Genomic DNA, 21,917 nt, shown 5'->3' on the forward strand with positions numbered 1-21,917 from the left:
CAGCTTCTTTAACGTCTCTGCTAGCTATTTGGCTTTGGGTGAGTTACGTAACTTTTCTGCACCGCAGTTTCTTTGTTTTCTAAATGGGATAATAATAGCACCTCCTATAGTGTCCTTGGAGAATTGAAAGACATCACCAGGAAAAGCTTAGAGTAGTACTGGAACAGAATAAAACCCTTAATGTTAGCTGTTTTTAAGACAATGTAAGTATGTCATAAACTTGAGACAATCACTTTCGTGCTGGAGACCAGTACACAGGCTTGTGGTTCTCAAACTTTGTATCTTGGTCTTGGAGTAGCCAAGACCTCAGACCCTACCACGCTACCAGTGGTGAGTATGAGGTAATAAGTAGAAAGAAGAAAAATATATTACAGTAAACTTGATTCTAGCTACATATGAATTTTTGTTTTCTAACAAAAAGATGTCAACTTGTACACAACACACCACCAGTGAAGTTGACTCGTTCAAACAACCCAGGATTAGAGCTAGCAGAGAGATGATGTACTTTTGTGCTTAGCAGTGAGAGGCATGAATTATTTATACTTGAAAAGTACACATACCTGTCTTAATCTGGCTTTTGAAAAACATGAAGCTAAAAAATACTGTTAGCACAAATACGTAAAGTTGTTCAAACAACCTGTAAGAATTAGTAACAGTGAAGCTAAACTAACAGTTTATGAATATAGAGCGGCGGCAGTTGAAAACTGTGATCAGCTCAAAACAACATACTAAATGATTCCCACATCCTTCCTGAGAAATGTCAGCTAGACTTGTTGAGAATTTAATTGCTTACTGTATTTTGGCTAACTGTATTAACACCAAATTTACCAGCTGCTGTCAGGTCAGTTCCAATTCCTGGCAACCTCATGTGTATCAGAGTAAATTGCTCCGTAGGGTTTTCAGTGGCTGATTTTTTGGTAGTAGATCTCCAGCTTTTCTTCCAAGGCATCACCGGGTGGACTCGAACCTTCAGTTGTTCACTTAGTAGGCAAGTCCATTACCTGCTTGCCCCCCGCAGGGACTCTCAGGTTCAGTAGTGTAAATATAAGTTTGGAATGGTGTATTACGCACAAAGATGTGAAGAACGGACTTAAGTTTTTATATCGGTTGATGCCTGTTCAGTTTCTTTGAAAGCAGGGGCTGTGTTTCCCACCAAACCAAACCTATTGCGGTCGAGTCAATTCCAACTCATAGTGACCCTATAGGATAGAGTAGAACTGCTCTGCAGGGTTTCCAAGGAGCGCCTGGTGGATTCGAACTGCTGACCTTTTGGTTAGCAGTTGTTGCTCTTAACCACTACGCCACCAGGGTTTCCCATGTTTTCCCCAGTCTCTCTTAATTAGTAGTAGAGATACCTGTTAGTATTTAGCCCTAGAAAGAAGAGTGGGAGAGGGGAGGGGCACCATTTAATAGGAGTATTGAAAAAAATGTAAACAGTCGAACTCTGCCCTGAAGAGTTTTGTTCCCGTTTAAAACGAGGGTTTGGCATCTTTCAGTCACTCTTGTTGCTGACATTAAGTGGGGAGCACCAACCCCATCTGCCAAATGTCCGATAGCAGATACATCTCTGCGTTCTATAGATGAAGCCGATGCAGATGATAAATAACCTGATTAAGGACACAAAACTAGCAAGAGTAGAACTGCTAGCTCTCTATTACTCTCATGGATTTGTGTTTCCCTTGCAAGCTTAAATTTGCTCATGCTCCTTAATAGTAAGTTGAGCCATTCTGACATAGATTTTAGGGAGAACTGCGTGAGACACTGTGTGTTCTTTGTCTGCCCGTACACCTGTGTGTTAGTCAGCGTCCTGTCCTATGCTAATACTGGCAGTTTAATGACTGGTGGGGAAGTGGGTTTCTAGAGCCCATTTTTAATCCTGTTTTCTGAATATAACTGATACATGTACGCTGGGCATTACTGACATACTGTGTTGGAGGTTGTCCTGTGCATTGTAGAATGTTTAGCAGCATTCCTGGTCTCTCCCAGTAGATAACCCACCACTGCCACCCATCGTGACCATCAGAAAGGTCTCCAGACATTGCCAAATGTTCCAGGGAGGGAGGGGAGGCAAAGTTGCCTCCTTTTAATAACCACTGATATACATTGTAAAAAAAAGCAAGGTAGCAAAAGCAGTGGATAAAATTAGCCATTTTTTTCCCCACTATACAAAATAAGTATTGTCAGACACATAACAAGAGAGTTGATATCCTGAGGTTTGGAGGTTTCCCCCTTCTTTTAACAATATTCAGAGTACCCTTCACCAGAGCATCATGGCAAGCTCCTTTGAAAGAAGTCTTTGCTCACACCCTAGTGATTGTTTTTACACCTTCCCGGTGAAATGTTCTTAATACCTACAGTGTCAAGACTTAACATGCCGTTCCTGGGTATACCTCTTCTTACAGCTCGAGGTGCGAGAGAATTGCCATCATCTATAGATTACTGTGGAAACCCTGGGGGCGTAGTGGTTAAGAGCTACGGCTGCAAACCAAAAGGTCGGCAGTTCGAATCCACCAGGCGCTCCTCGGAAACTCTGTGGGGCAATTCTACTCTGTTGTGTAGGGTCGCTGTGAGTCGGAATCGACTCGACGGCAACAGGTTGTAGATTACCATAGGCCCACTACGACTCACCTCGGCGGCACACAACAGCAACAACATAGATGACTGAGAAGGCCTCCGATAATACTTTAAGGCAGTTGCTAGTGCCTGTGGGCCTGGGGGCCGGTTTCAAATGCTTGCTATAAAAATCTGAGGAAGGGAGTTCAATTTTAGTTTTCAGAGACTAGTCATCTTTCAGAAAGCCTTTCTAGGGTCTTAAGTTCGAGAATTTTCTTAATCAGATATATCAGTATTGCTTTTATCCACGTTCTAGGTCAACTTGGATAGCTTTTATGTACTTAATTTGTATTTTAGCAAAATAATGCTAGGTCTTAAAAATTATTGATAGTAAATGGCTTTATCTGAGGCCAAGTCCTAAATGAAGACTCTCAAACCTAATTATATTATTGTCCCTATTTGAGAATATAATACTGTTCATGAGATATTTTTCAGAAATACATTGCACCAAGAGGTGAGAAATAACTTTTGCGTAGACATTTTAGGCAAGTCATTATTTTTGAAAGTTGCCTACATGCATTGTAAACTGATGTGCTTGTTTTGGTAATTTTTTCCCTTAAGGGAGCTCTCTTTTGGGCGTGGATCTACAGCACCTGTAGGAGGTGGGGCCTTCCCTAAAATAAGTACAATAGAACCTTGGGATGGCAAGGATGGTGAGGTAAGTCGAGTGCATAGGGCTTGTTTTTGTTATATTTTTTAATCCTTTTTTTGCTTCCCAAATTCCTGTGCATTTTTTAAAAAACATTTTATTGTGCTTTAGGTGAAAGTTTACTTAGCACATTAATTTTCTGATCAGTGATTATTACACTGATGGTTTGTGACGCTGGTTACAATCCCGGCCGTGTGTCAGCACTCCCCATTTCCTCGCTGGGTTCCCCCTTCCCTTTAGTCCAGTTGCCCTGTCCCTGCCTGTCTTTTCATCTTTGGTTTTGGGCAGATGTTGTCCTTTTGGTCTCATAGTCCACTGTCCTAAGGAGTACACTCTTCACAGAGGTGGTTTATTTTATAGCACTGTGTATTATTTGGCTGAAGGGTGGCCTCCGGGAGTGTCTCTAGTTTTAAGTTAGTAGGTTGTCTTAGGGCAGTAGTCTCAAGGGGTTCCTCCATGCTCTTTCAGACCAGAAAGTCGTCTTTTTCTTTTTTTGAATTTGAATTTCATTCTACATCTTTTATGCATTCTACCTGGGACCTTCCACTGTGATCCTGGTGAGAGTGGTTGGTAGTGGTAGTCAGGCACCATCTAGTTCTGTTCACAGGCTAGAGGAGGCTGTGGTTCGTCCTTGTGCATTTTTGCTACTTGTAAATCAATTCCTTTCTATCAAACCCAGAGCCTTGGCATGCCAGAATATTAGCATAGCCTCACAGACCTTTGTTAAAATTCTCTCTCAAGACACTTCACTCTGATCTTCCCTATTAAAAAGTGCTAGGTGGCATTAAATATTCTTGAAGAGACACCCAAGGTACTTAATTTCAATAATTATTAGTTTGTTTTCCTAACTGTCACCCCTAAAGTAAGTATTTAACCTGGAATTCATTTATTTTGTCTTAGAGAGATACAAAATTATAGCTTTACAATTTGCATTTATTCCTGTGTAGTTCGGAGAGGCTGCCTTAAAAGGACAATTTAAATGGCTTTCAGTTGGAAGGAGATAGCTGGGTACTGTGTTAAAATAACTTTTCATCTGAGTTCTCAGCTTTTCCATCTATATAATAGGCAAAGTGAAAAAATAACTGGTTTGAGGAGAAACTGGTTTTGTTGAATGTTCAGGGCCCTCCCTGGGTACCTGCAGTTCTGGGTTACACGCAGCAGTGCATATTCATGATGGTCTTCTGTTCACAGCTTCCTGTGGAAGATGATATTGATCTCAGTGATGTAGAGCTCGATGACTTAGAGAAAGATGAGTTGTGAGATACGCAGCATGAAAATTCAGTTTTCTTTTCTTGGGAGCCGATTTTTCCAGCAGTGAAAGAACATTCCTAACAATCCGACGGATCTACAGTGGCCTTTGTAACCAAGAAGTAGCACTCGATTGGTCATTTGAAAACACTGCAACGGTGAACTTTTGCATCTCAGGAAAACATTGAAAAAATTCTGTGAATCGTTGTAGCCAGTGAATTGGGTTGTATTCTGTCAAATAATATTTGAAGAAAACTGATGGTGTGTTGAAACGTATTTTCCATCCCTCTGACTGCTGCCTGAATGTTCCTTAAGGCTGTTTCTTATATGTGTTTTTTATTGTGATTCCTTCATTTGAATATTCATGGTTTTTTTCCATTGAAGAATAAAACAAATATTTTGGACAATGCTGATAAATGTATGAAATTACTGTCCATATCATAAATTCAGAGTCTGATGTTCAGCCAGTAAATTAATATTATAAAGTGACTCCCCTGATGTCTTTCCTCCTTATAAGCTTTTTTAAAAGGAAAAAAAGACCCTTTTCATTCAGATGATGTCATCTGAATACCTGCCACGATGCAGATTTTATGTGTTCTAAAATTTTAAATTCCATTTGTAAATGTAAAGCAGTTTTTTTAAAGTATGGAAGACAATGGATTGTCATTTGAGAACTGCATTTCATGCCCAGTATTTTGTCTTTTAGGGCATCACTAGTGCCTAATCGGGAATATGAGCTCCAGGTTGTTTATATTCTGACCCGACTCTCAAAATGTCAAGACAGGCGATGCAGCAGCAGGTTGCCGGTTTGTAGGCAGAGTCCGCATTTGTGCGTAACAGAAATGAAAGGCTAAACAGTGAACGTTGAATTGTGTTAGAATCTAAGCGAAGAGTCAATTCAAAGGACTGAGAGCATTTCTTTATTGTAACTTAAAAAAAAAATAAATACAACTGTACCTAACTGTGTGAGCAATTTCTCTGCAAATCTAAATTACACAGGACGTTTAAACAATTGTCTGGCTAAGAGAAAGAGGCATCTGTAGTCGTTTGCATGGATGTGGAAGCGTAGTGCTGGCTGACCTCTCTAGTCAAGAAGACTTAGGTCAATGTGGAAGTAGACGTAAGGAAAATAATCCTGGTTATTAAATTGTAATCCTGGGATCTCCACAGATGCCTGTAAAAGAAGACATGGTAATATAGTTTAGTCACATAAACGACAATTTCCTGTTTGTCTTTAATTTTTCATATTTTTTTGAGGAAGCTCTCCAGCCATTGACCATATTTTCTGCTTTGCAACTCCTACCCCCACCAACATGCCCACATCTGTCTTTCCTTGTTTGGCTGTAACATTTGTGATGTACGGATTTCCATAACAGGCTGGCAAGTACCATTTTCTGAAAATATTACCCATATGGAGAGTTGGGGCTTACTACAGAAATACAGCTATTATACTTGCAAACCTACATCCAATATACTTGCAGCTGCTACTTCATCCAAGTGTCTGAAGATGGAGTTTAGCACTTCTCTTAAACGTTTGGTGGATGACTTCTTATGAGGTTGTAGAAGCACTGCCTGAAAATTGACTGGTAGTCCATACCTTTTCAGATAAATAAAATGTATAAATAAGGTATTCCAGATGTAAATATGGATGAAGAAATAAAGAGTAAGTTCTATTAAGAATGAAAATCTTCAACCAAAGTAAAACTCCGTTGAGCAAAACGTCTGGGGCAGAGGTGAGACTACTAGGTCTTCCTAGATGGAAAATCTTTAGAACATGCTAACCCACTTCTGATAGTGATCGTTTTTGACTACACAGCAAAGAGTGCCTTCACCCTAACCATGAGTGGTCATGTAGTGAATGCTCATGTTGAATGGAGGCAAGTGGCCTGAATGGTCTAACATTTCTTAAGACCCAGCTTGCCTGTTGTGTTTTTCTCCAACAGAGAAGGTAGCAAAAACAAAACTAGGTTTATCAAGATTGAGTTCCTTCTTAGTTTTTTGGATGGAAGGAAAGGAAAATAAATGTACTTGGTTGTATGGCTGAATACGTTGAAAATCATTTGTGGGAACAAGTTACTCCCAAGGTGTTAAAATATTTATACTGGGTACTATATAAATAGTAAACATGCATTTTGTGATTGTTGAACTTTTTTTTTAAATATACTATCAGCAAATGCTGGGATGTTCAATGCTCCTCACGTGTTTCTTCATGCTCTAACCATGTATGTGAAAACAGTTGTTATGATACCCTTTTGTTCTTGTGTTAACTCTGGTTTTTCCAGACTGGAACCTGCTATGTAAATGATTCACAGTGGCAGGATCTGTTGTATTCACTAAGTTTTTATTTTCCAATCAATACCCATAAATTATCTGCTGGCTCCCAAATTTCTCCATTCCTCATTGATGGCTGCTAATGGTGCCAAGTATTCACTGAGCTATTGAGCTCTACCAGATGCGTAGGAAGGTGGAGTTGGAGGGCCATTTGTAACCGCAGGTGCTGGTGCCTTTATTCCAGCCAAGCCTAAGACCTACCTAATCACGCTGCCTCTAAACACAGGGCAAGCAGGATAAAATGAACAGGACTGGATAGCGGGATGCCAGCATGTGACCCCATCTAAATCTGTCAACAGGCTGCCACAGAGGCTGGCAGGTGTTGACAAGAATGACAGTGGCACATGGGCTAGATCACAGGTGAGAGTAATGGCCCCGTTGACCACCTTCATTTCTTTTGTTCCCATCTTTGGTCACCAAGGCTCTGGGATTACCCAGGGGAAATGGATGTAGCACCTATTGTCCAAGTCCATATTACCTGGACTTGCAGTCTTTCCAGAACTGCTTCCTAGCCTAACTCAGTACTCCGGTACCTGGGCACAAAAACCTTCCTTTTAAAAGGCTCAGGCTTTGCCACCCCTCCCTTGTCATCCTCCAACCTGGTCAGCCTGCCACAGTTATTCCCAATTTGCTCTGGGAGATTGTTTAGCCTTTCCCCTGAACAAAGGCACCTGTCTCTAAAGCTCTCTCTACCACTCTGTGAACTCCTTGAGGGCAGAAGCATGTATCTGTTTTGCTCACTATTGTGTCCCCATTGCCTGGTGAATAATAGGCACTCAATAAATGTTGACTGAAGGAATGTTGTTGTCCCCGAGCCCTTGACCCCTTTCTCAGCCCTGTCCTCTTGGCTTCATGGCTTCCCACCCTCTTTCAGGATCCTTCCGGTTCTTGCCTTATTCTCTTTTTGTGGCACTGGTCCTGCTAACCCTCCCTCTGGACCAGTTTAAATGGACACTTCCATTCTGCTCAGAACATGACTCCCAGGAATGTCTGGTTAGTTCTCCCCACTCATTCTCTTCAAGCCTCTGACATCCTCCTCTCTTCCTAGACTACACAGTTGAGGATCCTGCCTCCTACTTCATGTTGATTGCTGAGGTCATCTGATGAGAAGCCCTCAACCTGTGCCCTCATTACTGAGACAATCTGTAGCCATGCCAACCTCACTCCTCTGCTGCAGGGCTCTCAATCTCTCTTTAATCCTCAGCATTATCATTTAACATTATCAACGTGCAAATCTTGCAGTTTAAAATAAACTCCAACTCTCTAAGAGCTCTCACACTCTTCTAAAAGCAAATTTGAGAGTATCAGATGTCCTATTTCATTCTTCAACCACTACACTCTAGCTCCTCCCACCACCACAGAGAAATGATCTGACACAGGTCATCAATGACCTAGTAATGGCCAAATCCAAGGGACGTTTTAAAATCCTAACCTTTTCCTACTTTGACTCTTGATTAGGCCTTCCTGCCCAGGCTTCCTGATACCCTCCTCCATCTGAGTCTTCATGGGTTTTTTTCCTACCTCCACTTACTCCTTCAATGGTGGGGCTCCCCAGGTTCCTCTCTGGCACTCTCCCTGAGAGATCTCATCCACACACAAATGGTTTTGCTAACCACCTATCACTGATGACTCCCTAATACCTGTTCTCCACCAAGACTTCTCCAGCTACCTGGACCTGATTATCCTGCTGCCTGGTAGTCTTCACCTGGAGGAAGCAGCAAATTCATCATAGCCCCACCACTCACCCAGCGCCTATTTCCATTTTCTTCTCGGATAATTTAAACACCTGGTTCACTTCATCCATGAAGATGAACTAGCACATGCTCACCTGAGGTCCATGTCCACTTAAGATTGATTACATTCTGTCAAACATATAGCATCTACTCTTTGTCCAGCTCTGGCTTAAGTGACAGAGGTAGAGAGATGAGTCAGACACCCCTCTCTTGTGTAGGGAAAAAGACAAACAGCTTTGAGACAAGGAAGGCAGAGCAACAAGTGAGGGGACAAATCAGTGTCACCGAATTGTGTATGTAGAAATTGTTCATTTGGTGTATGTTCTGTGTATATTTTCAACAACAAAAATAAACTATTAAAAAAAAAAAAGACAAATGGGAGGTAAGAGGCATAAACAGATGAATTTTACTTCCTCCTTACTTGTCTGTTTGCTCAAATAGACTTGCTGTTTCAACATCTATTTTCCTAGACTACTGTATCTCCATGTGATGAAATATGAAAAAGCCATCTAAAAGGGCCATGTAACTCTACGTATACTGATAACAGAGTACAGTACGATGCAAATGAAAAAAGCAAATTGCAAACCATTAAGTACAAATGATCCCATTTGAAGGATGAGTCTTGAAAATACACCTAACCATTAACCGTGATTATTTATGAGTGGGATCACAAGGAATTTTGACTTTCTACAGTGTGTATTTCTGAACTTGAATTTTTTAGTGCTCATGTATTATATATCTGTATTTGGGAAAAATAAAGATATAGTAAAACATGTTAATAAGCTGATAATTTTGAAAAAATATTTTCCCCATATATTCTTTTGGAAGAAAATATTTGTCTCTACCTCTCTTTGGCAAATGGGCATTCCATGAGACATGGACAGGCTACACTGTATTGAGACTTACGTACCACTGATTTCTGAAGCAAGCAGAGTTTATCTGGGGCCCCGCTACGAGTGGCTAGAACAGTCCAGTTAGAGTACATATTTCAGCCCAACTCTGCAATCCTTGCCATTACAGGCAAGATGTAATGTGATGTGTGTGAGTGTGCGTGGGAGGGGTGTGCGGAAAGGATGAGGAACCACAGTCAGAGCTGTATCTGGGCAAAACCACACACACACTGGCAGCCATGTGGACCAAGTAAGGGCCTTCTGGCAACAGCCAGGCAAGCTGGGCAGGGAGACACATAGACAAGAGAAAGCAATGGCAAAATCGACACGGTTTATCAAGGGGTGCGCTGGGGGTGGGGTGGGATGCGAGAAAAGGAGTCCAAGCTGACCCTGAGGTTTGGAGCCTGGTGATGGGAAGGATGGAGAGGCCATTGGCAGAAACAGGGAAGCAAGAGGAAGGAGCTTGGGAGGAAGATGAGCCAGATCTCCAGGTCAAGCCTACGGCAGGCAAATGGCAAGACATGGAGGCCTAGACGTGGGCAGGAAAACGCCACTAGGGAGTGGTGGCCAGGTAGGTGGGTGGTAGGGGATTTTTGAGGCAGCCTTCAGTGCAGGCGGGAAAGGAGCGAGGGAAGATCAGTACAGAGTCTGAGAGGCCAGAGGAGCCTCCCCAGGAGACTGCAGGTCACAGAAGCCCACGGAGTGCAGTCAGCGTGAGCAATGCTACAAGATCCCAAATATTTAATGACACAGGGAATGTTCATAAGACCGCTATTAAGGCAGCAAAGCAAGAAGAAAAGAAAAAAACTATAGGGGTACACACTAGAACGTTGGCTGTGTTTTCTCCTGGTGTTAAAATGACAAGCGATTTCTACTCATTCTTTGTGCTTATCTATAGTTTCCAAATTTTTTACAGTGAGTCTATTTTGCATTTGTTTTTTTAAAAGGTCAAAATACATTTTGTTCTGGTGGTTTTCTTTTTGTTTTCTTTTTCCTGCTGCAGTGGAGCCTTGAAGGCTGAGGGCTAAAATAGCCCGGGCTTGTTTAGGACCCCGGGGAAGGCTGCTAGTCTGCATGGAAGGGCGGGAGCAGGACAGGGCCACATGGGAGGCTGGGCAGTGGGAGAAGGCACTAATGACAGGAAACAGAAGGAGCCCTCACAGCAACGGGAGGAGCACTGGACATCAGCAGGAGGAGCCCTCACAGCAGCGGGAGGAACCCTCACAGCAGCGGGAGGAGCCCTGGACAGCAGTGGGAGGAGCCCTGGACAGCAGCGGGAGGAGCCCTCACAGCAGTGGGAGGAGCCCTCACAGCAGTGGGAGGAGCCCTGGACGGCAGCGAGAGGAGCCCTGGACGGCAGCGAGAGGAGCCCTGGACGGCAGTGGGAGGAGCCCTCACAGCAGTGGGAGGAACCCTGGACAGCAGGGGGAGGAGCCCTGGACAGCAGGGGGAGGAGCCCTCACAGTAGTGGGAGGAGCCCTGGACAGCAGGGGGAGGAGCCCTCACAGTAGTGGGAGGAGCCCTGGACAGCAGGGGGAGGAGCCCTCACAGTAGTGGGAGGAGCCCTGGACAGCAGTGGGAGGCAGGCCGAGGGTAGTTTTAGCTGGGTCAGGGGGAGTCAAGCGTGTTACCAAGAGCCAGGAGGAGACAAGCCACAGCTGCAGAAGGGAGAGGGCAGGGTGGACAGGGTCTAGAGGAGGCAGGAGCAGGTGGGGATGCAGAGCACAGGGGACGGGCAGCAGGGAAGGGAGGGAGAGGCAGCTTAGGCAGCTTCCAGAGCCGGCTCCTCCTGGCCTGAGATCCCACCCCAGCAGGCATCTACCAGGGCGGGACCATCCTCCCCACCCTCAGGAGAGCTCCGGGGTCAAGGGATGCCAGCTTCACGTACCTGAGCACAGACTCCACAAACACTCTCAAGGCCTTTATGTGGATCCAGGCAATAAAGGCTTCACTGAAGTTCACCTTGAGCCAGCGCAGCAGGGGGCCCTGCGGAGACAGGAGAGCCTGGTGACCCCTCACCACTGCGCCTGAGGCCCAGGCCAAGACGACGTGGGTCTGGACAGAGCAAGCCATGAACTGGGAAGTGCCCAGGAGCCAGCAGAAGCAGAAAGGAAGGAGTCCAATAGACACGCCCTGAGCAAGGCTCAGGATCACATCATCCAGGAACTGATCTGGAGAAGCTTAGCAATCCAGCCACCCAGCACATGCGTGGTGCCACCACAAACCAGGGTGGAGGGGTGCTGGGCAACCCCCTGACCTCAACGGCTTTCAGCAGGCAGCTAACCAGCCTCCGTCTGACACTGCCCAGTCACAGAGCCTTCCAAGGCTCGGCCACAGAGCCAGCAGCAGCCTGATGGTCCCCTGGGTCCCGGCATCATCTAACAGCTGCCCATTTCTGAGGGAGCCCCTCGCAGCCCCACCTCACCTGTCCACAAACCTCAGGGCCACAGCAGCTGTCATTAACGCTGGTGTGGCCTGTCCTCCAGGGGAGCTCAGAGTCTTCCAGGAAGAGCTCCGAGCTCCCACCTGACACCTCCAGCTGCCCGCAAAGGTCAGGGATGAGGGCCCAGCCAGGGCAGCCTCAGGAGAGCTGAACTGCCCGACCACCACCCCCCAACAGGGGCCCTGCTCCGTCACCAGCTGCAGCCACCGCCAGCCAGGGCAGAGGCGCCCTGGCTGACAAGCACCACTCATGGCTGGGAGAGGAGGGGACAGCTTCAAAGAGGCCCTGCAGACCAGGAAGCCATGATTCCAGGCCCCTGAATTTCAGACCCCATAAGCCATATGAGACAACAGGAAATGCAAGGGTGAGCTGTCTCAGAGGTTACAGATGGCTGAGCTAGGGAGCAGATGTGAGCCAGGGAACCCCAGGGCTCCCAGGGGGATGCTTACCTCACCCTCGCCCTCACTCTCTCTCTCTCTGTCGGTCTGCCCCGCAGCGGGCCTATCAGGGTTACCTAGCGGGGTTACCTTAACCATGTGGTCCGAGAAGGTGGATGATCCCTTTTTAAGGGCAACACAGGAAGTTTGCTAAAGGCACAGAAATGACTTATTAATCTTTCAGCAAACACGCATCACAAACAAACAAATCATTCTCATCGCCTGAAAAGCACGTGAAAGCAAGCTCAGGAATTCTGGCCGACCCCACGGACTCAGCACAGTGGTTGGACTGGAGATTTGATTACGTGGCCATGAGCCCACTGGGGGATGTTAGTCTTGGGGTTCCATACTCCACAGACAGAGCCAATCAGAGGCAGAGCAGTTGGTCCCCACCCCCCCCCCCCCCGCCTAGCCTTGTCAGGATCCCCCCGACTGGCAGACAAGGACAGCACCAAGAGGTGGTTAGTGGTAACAGTCCTGCCCGCGGAGATCATCTGTCCAGGTTTAGTCAGGATGTCTGTCACCATGTCCAACCCACAGAGCCTCCCTGGCATTCACCGGTGCACTTAGTAAGCATGCTACGTGCAGAAAAATCAGTCAGGTGTGCTGTTAGGACATTTCAGCCTTTATCATTCTGTCTTTGCAAACAGGTGGAAAATCCAGGAAAATTCCACCCTGTGCTCTCAAGTGAACTAAAAGCACCAGACCCATCCCACCCCCTCTGGATGACAAGTACCAAAAAGTCTGCAAGATGCTTGCTACCAGCTTCCAAAAGGCTGAAGAGGCAAAGTGATTCTCGAGAAGTCTGGAGCAGGGCTGACCCCAGCAAGGGGCACTGCTCACTGGCACACAGTGAGGGGCTCGTGAGAAACTCAGTGTGTCCGAGTTAGCGTGTTTACTTCAGAGCTCCATTTCCCATCACAAGTAGACCCTGCAAGGGCTCCCCAGGGTAGAGGCGGGAGGTGCAGAAGTCTACACCACATAAAAAAATAACCCAGCTGGCAACCTGAGACCAGGTTGCAAGTGTGAGCCTCTTGCATATCACCCTGACCCTCAGGGGATCTGAGGTAGATGCCAAAGACCCCACTTCACCGCCTGTGCTGCAGGCAGGATCTCCCGGGCTGGATAATCAAGAAAGCTCCAGTCTCTGGCTCCCAACACAGAGACCCTATGTAGGGGTCTCTTGAGGTCAGCATAAAGCAACTAGAGAAAAGCCTCAATTAAAGACAGTGTCTGGAGATTCACAGCTAATTAGGGTTTCAGTTTAGCTGAGGCTGAGGCAGAAAACCCGCGGATTTCAGCTCTTGTTGGTGAACATCATTCTGCAATGTCCATTTTCCTGCCTTGCTCTCTTGGATCTGTGGCCACTGCTCTGAGCAGCTTGCTCTGAGGACTGACGCTCACAGGGCCCAGGACACAGGCCTCCCAGCTCGGTCCTTTCTGTCCAGGAAGGGACTACACTCGCCTGAGCCACAAGTGGAGCCTGAAAGATTTGGTTTTGAGGAGTGTATGTGTTCACTTGGTGTAAACATACATGTACATACACATACCCATGTATACATATACGTGTACATACACATATAGGTGCATATGTACGTGTGTTTGTGTTTGGGAAAAAAAAAATACCTGTACCTACCCTATAGGACAGAGTAGAACCACCCCATAAGGTTTCCAAGGAGCCACTGGTAGATTCGAACCGCTGACCTTTCGGTTAGTAGCCGAGCTCTTAACCACTGTACCGCCAGGGCTCCATTCGGGGGAAGGAGAGTCTAAACACCCAGATGTGAACTTTTATGCTATCAGTTGTCTTTTTCTCCTCAGAAGCGGACAGCCAGTCCATCTGGGGGGCTTCACAGCTGGTGCTCACTCCTGATAGACAGCTACTTGTCTCAAGTCCCTGGGAGAAGGGCCTTTGGCTGAGAGAGGTCAAACTGGACGTGCAGAACACCCCAGGCCATCCAGCCAGATCTCACAGAAGGCCACAGACAAACACTTGTTCGTGTAAAAAGCCCCATGGACCTGCATCCACTGCCCACTGCGCTTTACCTCAAGCACATACTTACAGCTTTATATTTACACACCATCTTTCCTCCAAGAGACTTTGAAGTACATTCTCCTCATTCTTCCCTTCCTCTCTATAGCTAGAGGCTCAGCTGGAAGGCACTCCACAGCACCCTCTCTGGTGAGGATGGGCGAGAGGGGCCAGAAAACCCTCCCCCAGAGTCACCAAGCTTAGACTAGCTGTATGGCTGGGGTATACCAAGTCTTGAATGTCCCCATTTAACAGAGTTGTAGAGGGACCTTCCCAAGGCTACTGTTCATACTGCACAAATGAGTGTGATTTTATCCTTCTTCAGCTAAGTTTCCCTTCTGCACCAAAAGTTTCTGACTGGCTGTTGTCGGAAGTCACATGGATAAGCACCCACTCTTTGCTAAGAACATACGGGAGGGAAATACTGGTGCTGGTGATGGAGAATGTCACATCCTTTAGTACCACTCCCTAGAAACCACACCACTAAGGACAAGCATTGAGTGTTTAGTGGCACAGATGTCCCCGACTTGCACTGCTTAACCCCAGATGAGGGATAGGCAGGGTCCTCTACCCAGGGGAAAGACCCATTAGACTCAGTTTCCTCATCTACAAAATGGGGTTAATAATACCTTCCTGGAAGGGTCATTCTCAGGACTCAGTAGGGTCATAGTGCTTGGCTCATGATCCATGCTCCACCTTGACAATTATTTGTGCTGATCACCCATTTCCCCAAACCCTGCTCTGGTGCCCCCATGAGAGCAGATGGTCCTGGATGGTGTGAGCCCAAGGGAGTGGGGACAATGGAGGTTGAGAGCTGGGGACAAGGAAGGGCTCCTCTGTCCCCCGGCAACTGTTGGGGTGGGGGCCCTTCTCAACCTCATGCATGCAAATCCGGTCAGCCACAATCAGATACTCACATACTGTTGCTTCTTATCAGACAGCAATCTGCTCATCTCTTCCCTCTCCCTTTTCATTTCTTTTTCATCATAGTAAAATTCACGGACAGTGAACCTTGAAACAAGAAGGAAGAGGCTTTCATCAGGAAGCTACCAGCAAGCAGAGACACCCAAGTGGAGAAACACCAAACCCAGAGTAGCCCCCACACAGTGCTCGCTTTCTTACTTGTTCTCTCTTGCTTTGGTCTTGAAATCATCAATCACTTTTCGAAACAGAGTCACAGTGAAGAGGCCACCCTCGTTGTCCTCAGCAATCAGTCTGTTGGAGAGAAACATTTGTTCACAGAACTAATCACCAGCGCCACCATGGGCCAGCCCATACTGGCGGTCAGCTTCCCTGTCCCCGTCAGCCTGGTGGCCTGTGCTCAGGAGCGCTGGCAGCAGGGGAGGGCTGGGCACTAAGTGTGTGCCTTATTATTTCCTACCTAACTCCTGGCTCTGTTTTCACTCTGTGCCATTTCCCCTTCTTTCCTGCCCCTTCCACTAACCCCTCCAGGCTACATCCTCAGGGGCCTCCAGATGATCTAAATGCAGGTCCCTTCTGCAGAGGAAGGAGCCCTGTGGTGCAGTGGTTAAGAGCTTGGCTGCTAACCAAAGGATCGGCCGTTTGAATCCACCAGCCATTCCTTGGAAACCCTATGGGGCAATTCTATAATGAGTCGGTATCGACTCGATGGCAACAGGTTTGGGTTTTTTGGTTTATGCAGAAGAAAAGGCTTGAGACTGGGAGGGCAAAGGGTTTTAGCTCCAGCCTATCTCAGCCTGTGAGCTTCCGAGCAGGCTACTCCTGGGCCTTGGTCATCTCATCTGTATAATGGGGTGTCCCAGCTCTGACATGCTGTGACTACAGTGAAGCAGGACAGATTGCCCGTTGGTGGAAACCATTCCATAACGTCCATTTCACTTTCAATGGAACAATATTCCAATTATACATAGCCTCCCTGGCGTCCTTCAACACAGGACCAGTGTGGCCGCTGTCCCTAGAGACATTTTCTCTGCTGCACATGGGAGTTGTTGAGGTCAGTGGTTTAAGCGTCTTTGATTCCTACAGGTGAAAAGACTTTGAACATGGGAAGCCTCCACACAGAAGGGATCTCCTGGGCATCCTGGCTGGTCCACCTTTCCTCTTTCTCTGAGCCATGTCCACAGGGGCTGCCCGACAGGCCCTCGAGACGCCTTTAGAGCCACCTCATCAGGGTTCTCAGGTCCACTCGAATATTGAATATACCATGGACTGCCAAAAGAATGAACAAATCTGTCTTGGAAGAAGGACAACCAGAATGCTCCTTGGAAGCAAGGATGGTGAGACTACATCTTACATACTTTGGACATGTTGTCAGGAGGGATCAGTCCCTGGAGAAAGACACCATGCTTGGTAAAGTACAGGGTCAGTGAAAAAGAAGAAGACCTTCTACAAGATGGATTGACACAGTGGCTGCAACAATGGACTCAAGCATAACAATGACTGTGAGCATGGCACAGGACTGGGCAGTGTTTCCTTCTGTGGTACATAGGGTCGCTATGAGTCAGAACCAACTTGACGGCACCTAACAACAACAGGGGCAGGGGGCTCTGGACTGAGTGATCCCCCAGTGCCTGGCAACAGAAAGACAAAGATTTGAGGGCAGGTAAGGTTTCCTTAGCCCTCCTGGGCCAGCTACTCAGCTTGAGGTCCACCTCCTGCTGCAGACTGGCTGCCCTGGCTCATTCCTGCAGCCACCCCCTTGTGACCTCAGGCTGTGACTGTCCTGTCCCTTGCATCCCTCCATGTAGCTCCTGATTACTATCTGCTGAGAGCTAATAACCCTGGGAGAAAGGGCCTGGGGCATGGACGGGCAGGGACAGGCCTGCCCTCGGCCTTTGAGCGCTCTATCTGTGTGCAGTGGGGCAGATGAATGCGCAGGAACTGCACTGAGATCCACTTTAAAATTCAAAAAAAATTTTTTTTAAATTACAGACTATTTCAGAAGTATGAAAAAATATTGAGAATAACAAATCCCTATGTATCAGCATAGAGCCCTGGTGGCACAGTGATTAAGAGCTCGGCTGTTAACCAAAAGGTCAGCAGTTCGAATCCTCCAGCCATTCCTTGGAAACCCTATGGGGCGGTTCTACTCTGTCCTATAGGGTCACTATGAGTCAGAATCGACTCGATAGCAATGAATTTGCTTTGGTTTATGTATCAGCATAAGGAGCCCTAGTGTCATAATGGTTAAGTACTCGGCCGCTAACCAAAAGTTCGGCGGTTCGAACCCATCCAGTAGCTCCATGGGAGAAAGACCTGGTGATCTGCTTCCATAGAGATTACAGCCAAGAAAACCTTATAGAGCAGTTCTACTCTGTCACAGGGGGTCGCTATGAGTCAGAATCGACTCTACGGCACCCAACAATGCACAATGTATCAGCCACCCAGTTTAAGATACAAAACAATATTCATACAGTTGAGGCCCTCTGTGTGGCCCTCCCCACTGCATCTGCCTCTCTGCCCCAGAGGGCACCACGATCCTGCGTCGGGTGTTTCTCATGCTCATCCAAGCTCCGTAATTCCATTGCACACGTGCGTGCCCAAGTCACACAGAGTTTACTTTCGTCCACTATTAGGCTTTGAATAAAGAGCTTTGTGCAGTATGTACCCTTCTGCCGCTTGCTTTTTTTCACTCAGTGTTATATATGGAGGTTTATCCCTGCTGGTGCATGCAGCTCTAAAGCGCTCGTTTCCCCAGCTGTGTAGTATTCCACGGTGTGAATGCACCACAACATTTTTATCCGTTTTCCTCCTGCCACTTTTAAAGCCCCTACGGCCGATCCTGCTCTGATGCCAGCCGGCCATGAGCTGAGACTGGTTTCCTCCCCAGTTTGCCCTTTCTGCCCTCTGGCCATTGCTGTGGACTGAATTGTGGCCCCCAGAAAATGCGTGTTGGAAATCCTAACCTTTATGCCTGTGGTTATAAAACCATTTAGGAGCGGGTTTTCTTTGTTAAGAGACAGGATTAGAGTAGGATGTGTCTTAAGTCAATCTCTTCTGAGATAGAACAGAAATTCAACAAGCAAGGGAGAAAGCAGACATGGGGGAGAGAGATGCCAAGCCACGTGAAGATAGCGCAGGAGCAGAAGCTCAAAAGAGACAAGGACCTTCCTTCAGAGCCGACAGAGAGAAGAAGCCTTCCCCTAGAGGTGGCACCCTGAATTCAGACTTCCAGCCTCCTAAACTGTGAGAAATTAAATTTCTGTTTGCTAAAGCCACCCACTCATGGTATTTCTGTTACAGCAGCACTAGATGACTAAGACAGCCATTCCCTGGGCAGTGGCTCTGCCCAGGACCTCATGGGGCCCTCCGAGGCAGCGAAGAATCAGAGGCCAAGTCTGAAAATGTACAGGGTGAGGGTAACTCGAGCAATGAGCACGGGTGCTGTGGCCACATGGAGGAGGGCCCTGCCAGCCTGCAGACTGCGGACGGCTTCCTGGAGGAGGTGGCGAGGAAGCTGAGGTTTGACAGATGAAGGGGGCTGGCATGTGGATAAGGTGTGTGACGGCGAAGGAACTGCAGGCTGTGTACTCTCACGGAGTTCGGTGGCTGGGGGCCTCATATTCCCTGGTGCCCCCAGAGGACCCACACATGTTCCCCTTGGGGACTTGGGGCCATGTTTAAGTCTCGCTTACTTGGTCGACCGAGGCACCACCATGTCCGAGAGAGATTCGTAGGTTTTTTGCCATTGTGCGTAGCTTGGTCTGTGACAATATACAGAACGGGTCAGTCACTTCTGCAGCAGAGGCTCTTGGGTGCCCTGAGCATTTAGGAACTACATACCACTTTCCCCAAGGGACTGATGGTGAGCAGAGCTGCGACAACAGAAAGCCCCAAATGTCCCCTGAGGCCCTGCCATGGGCACCGGGAATCCCCTGCCCAGCCCCTCCTGGGCCCAGTGTGCATCGAGGGTCCCGAGACCCCATGGAAGAGAAGAGGGCACTCAAAGCTGTGTGAGGAGCTCAGCTATAGATATCTGCTTGGAGGCCGGACATCCATAAGCTTTCCAAGCCTGGCCTTGTGTGACCTTGGGCAAGTAAGCTGACCTCTCTAGCCTCAGGACAATGGAACTAACAATATACCTCACAGGGTGGCTGTGAGAATGAAATGGGTAATGTCTACAAGACGGCACATAGCAGGTGCTCAGTAAATGGTTAGAGCTGTCACTGCCATCACCGCTAGCCCACCACCACCACCACCACTGCTACTGACAGAGTGGTCACTTGGGGGCTACTGTGCGGGGCTGTCTGCTTCCTCAGAACGGAACCCCTATGCTGGTGGTCTTCCCAGGCCAGGGCCAGTCGCCAAGGGGAAGCTGGCTGGTGGCCGGCAGGGGCTGGGCTGACCCCTCTCTCCGTTGGGGACCCAATGCAGGCCCAGCCTCCGTCCGGCCCACCCTCCTGCTCACTTACTTGGGAACGATGACCAGAAGTGTGATGAGGTACTCGGAATCCAACACAAAGTCTTCTTTGCTCACGATATCGCACAGTGTCCGAGTGAAGAGGTTGCCCCTGAAATCCATTTGAAACAAATAGGGTGTGACCAGCATAAAGCACACAGGGACACCAGGGGCCTGTGTTTTCACAGCACACTGGCCTCCAGACATACCCACAACACAGGCAGTGGGACAGGAAACGGAAGTCTCAGGAATGTTCCCTGGGGAGGGACAGAGGAACCATGCGAGCTGGAACCTAGGAGAATAAAGTGAGGGGCCCTGGGACACGCTCATAAATGACTATTCCTCCCTGGCCCCTGGGCTGAGTGCATCCCCCTGGCCTCTGTTTTTGTTTCTGGGAAGCCAGGGCTGCTACCTGCTCCCCTCCAGGGGCAGGGGGCTGGCAGGGACTCAGGTATTACCACCAGTCACCAGAGGAGCTGCCGAATCTAACACCTCAGTGATCTGCTCTGGCCCTATGCGAGCCACCTGTTGGAAGGGGACCACGGGTGTCGGGCAACTTCGGTTGCTTAAGTGTCAGCAAGGCAGCTGGCTTGGGAAGCCACCTGGCCATCATTGGCAGGGACAGGCCCAAATACAGCGACGTTTCACTTTACAGGCCTTTCGGGTCTGGCGCCAGGGGGATGGACACTCACCTGAAATAGCTTTTCTAAGTGCCCAGTGGAGATCTGGTCTGCACTGAGGCCAGGGTATTATTAGCACACGGAGCAAAGCTGTACTATTAGCAAACGGGCCAAGGTGTAACTATCAAGACTGTGTAGCATTAGCACACAGGCCATGATGTTAGCACACAGGCCATGGGATTAGCACACAATGCTTCCCTTGTAAATAGTTCTCAGGCACTCAGCCAAGGCCAAGGCTTGATAGCCAATGGTAAAACACAGAGGCTCGCCAACCTGCCGAAGGAGCCTAGATACATCATCAAACAGCTGTGTGACTGTGATACAGATCCCTTAGGTCTCTCTCTCAGGTACCATGTATGTGCTTTTCTGCCACAGCACTTAACACACTGTCCTTACACTCTTAGACCTACCTGTCTAGTTTACCTCTGAATTCCCAGAACCTGGCACAAAGAAGACTTCCAAGAAACATTTGTTGAATGAATAATCATGAGCTCTGCAACAGTAGAAATGATCTTTTTCTCTGCTTTGGCTCTTTAGGGCCTAGCGTAAGGCCTGAAGGCTTAGTAGGTGCTTAATAAATATTTATCAAAAAAGAAAAGAAATAAGAGGGAGGACTGCTTTGCCCTTCTTTGCTAACCAAAAGGTCGGCAGTTAGAATCCACCAGCTGCTCCTTGGAAACTCTATGGGGCAGTTCTACTCTGTTCTATAGGTCACGATGAATCAGAGTTGACTTCATGGCAATGGGTGTTGGCATCCTTTACTCAGTGTGTGTGCTCAGTAAGTCAATTAATGTTACTGTGAACAAATGAATGAATGTACTTCTTCACTAGTTGAAGCAGATGTTTGCTGAAGTCCCAACCAATTCTTAAGATGTCTACAATCTGATGTTGAGATAAGTGGGTGGCCCAGTGGCTGAATGGTCCCAAGATCCACTGGTCCAAGGCCTTGACTGATGTGTGCCACTGTCACCATTTAGGGCTCTCTGCCATTGGCACCCTGCCTTCTCTCATCTGCCCAGCTCCCCAAGAGGGGGTCAGGATCAAGAAGGAGGCGAAACTCAGTTTGTGTTCATTTAGTTCTGACGCAAAGTCGGGCAAGCAAAAATAAGTTTCTAGTTGAAGTGAATTTTTCCCTCTTTGGTTTCTAATGTTCCACTGACATATGAGTTGTGTTTTTCACAACAAGAGAGCTGTCCCAGTGATCCTCAGAAGAGAGCAATAGACAGAGGGCCTCTCGGGTGCCTTTTCCTTTCCTCACACAGGTGAGCCAAGCAGTCGTGACTGTGAGAGCTGACAGTGGGTTCTCAGCATCCTTGGGCCACTTCCCTCACTGAAGTCGCTCCAGATTCATAGAGTCTGGGAGACGTGAGCATTATCCATGCCAACTCTACCCTGCTCAGGAGCACCTTCTGGCCCCCTTGGCAGAATCTCACCTGGCTTCTTCTTACACACCAACAATAGGACGCTTACCACCTCACAGG

The 21,917-nt window shown here is 47.6% G+C and overlaps 2 protein-coding genes across 3 annotated transcripts in view; one reads left to right on the plus strand and one right to left on the minus strand.

The window, feature by feature from the left end:
* PDIA6 (protein disulfide isomerase family A member 6) overlaps window positions 1-5,471 on the plus strand; it is a 38,559-nt gene extending 33,088 nt beyond the window's left edge. Inside the window, exons 12-13 of one of the 2 annotated variants that reach the window (XM_004373059.3) lie at window positions 3,175-3,271; window positions 4,454-4,921. In XM_004373059.3, coding sequence (XP_004373116.1) covers window positions 3,175-3,271; window positions 4,454-4,522 — 166 coding nt within the window. In that variant the 3' untranslated portion in view covers window positions 4,523-4,921. Of the gene's footprint in view, window positions 1-3,174; window positions 3,272-4,453 lie in introns of both variants that reach the window. The other variant, XM_023728254.1, reaches the window with a different exon arrangement.
* An 87-nt stretch (window positions 5,472-5,558) lies between these two features.
* ATP6V1C2 (ATPase H+ transporting V1 subunit C2) overlaps window positions 5,559-21,917 on the minus strand; it is an 80,816-nt gene continuing 64,457 nt past the window's right edge. Inside the window, exons 7-14 of the mRNA XM_004373060.2 lie at window positions 19,770-19,868; window positions 18,993-19,061; window positions 15,499-15,591; window positions 15,294-15,387; window positions 12,357-12,494; window positions 11,353-11,450; window positions 5,975-6,107; window positions 5,559-5,684 (exon numbers count right to left, since the gene is read on the minus strand). Of these exons, the coding sequence (XP_004373117.1) occupies window positions 5,595-5,684; window positions 5,975-6,107; window positions 11,353-11,450; window positions 12,357-12,494; window positions 15,294-15,387; window positions 15,499-15,591; window positions 18,993-19,061; window positions 19,770-19,868 (814 nt within the window). The 3' untranslated portion in view covers window positions 5,559-5,594. The remainder of the gene's footprint in view (window positions 5,685-5,974; window positions 6,108-11,352; window positions 11,451-12,356; window positions 12,495-15,293; window positions 15,388-15,498; window positions 15,592-18,992; window positions 19,062-19,769; window positions 19,869-21,917) is intronic.

This window comes from Trichechus manatus, unplaced genomic scaffold (assembly GCF_000243295.1).
Source record: "Trichechus manatus latirostris isolate Lorelei unplaced genomic scaffold, TriManLat1.0 scaffold00023, whole genome shotgun sequence".
Lineage (NCBI taxonomy): Eukaryota > Metazoa > Chordata > Mammalia > Sirenia > Trichechidae > Trichechus > Trichechus manatus.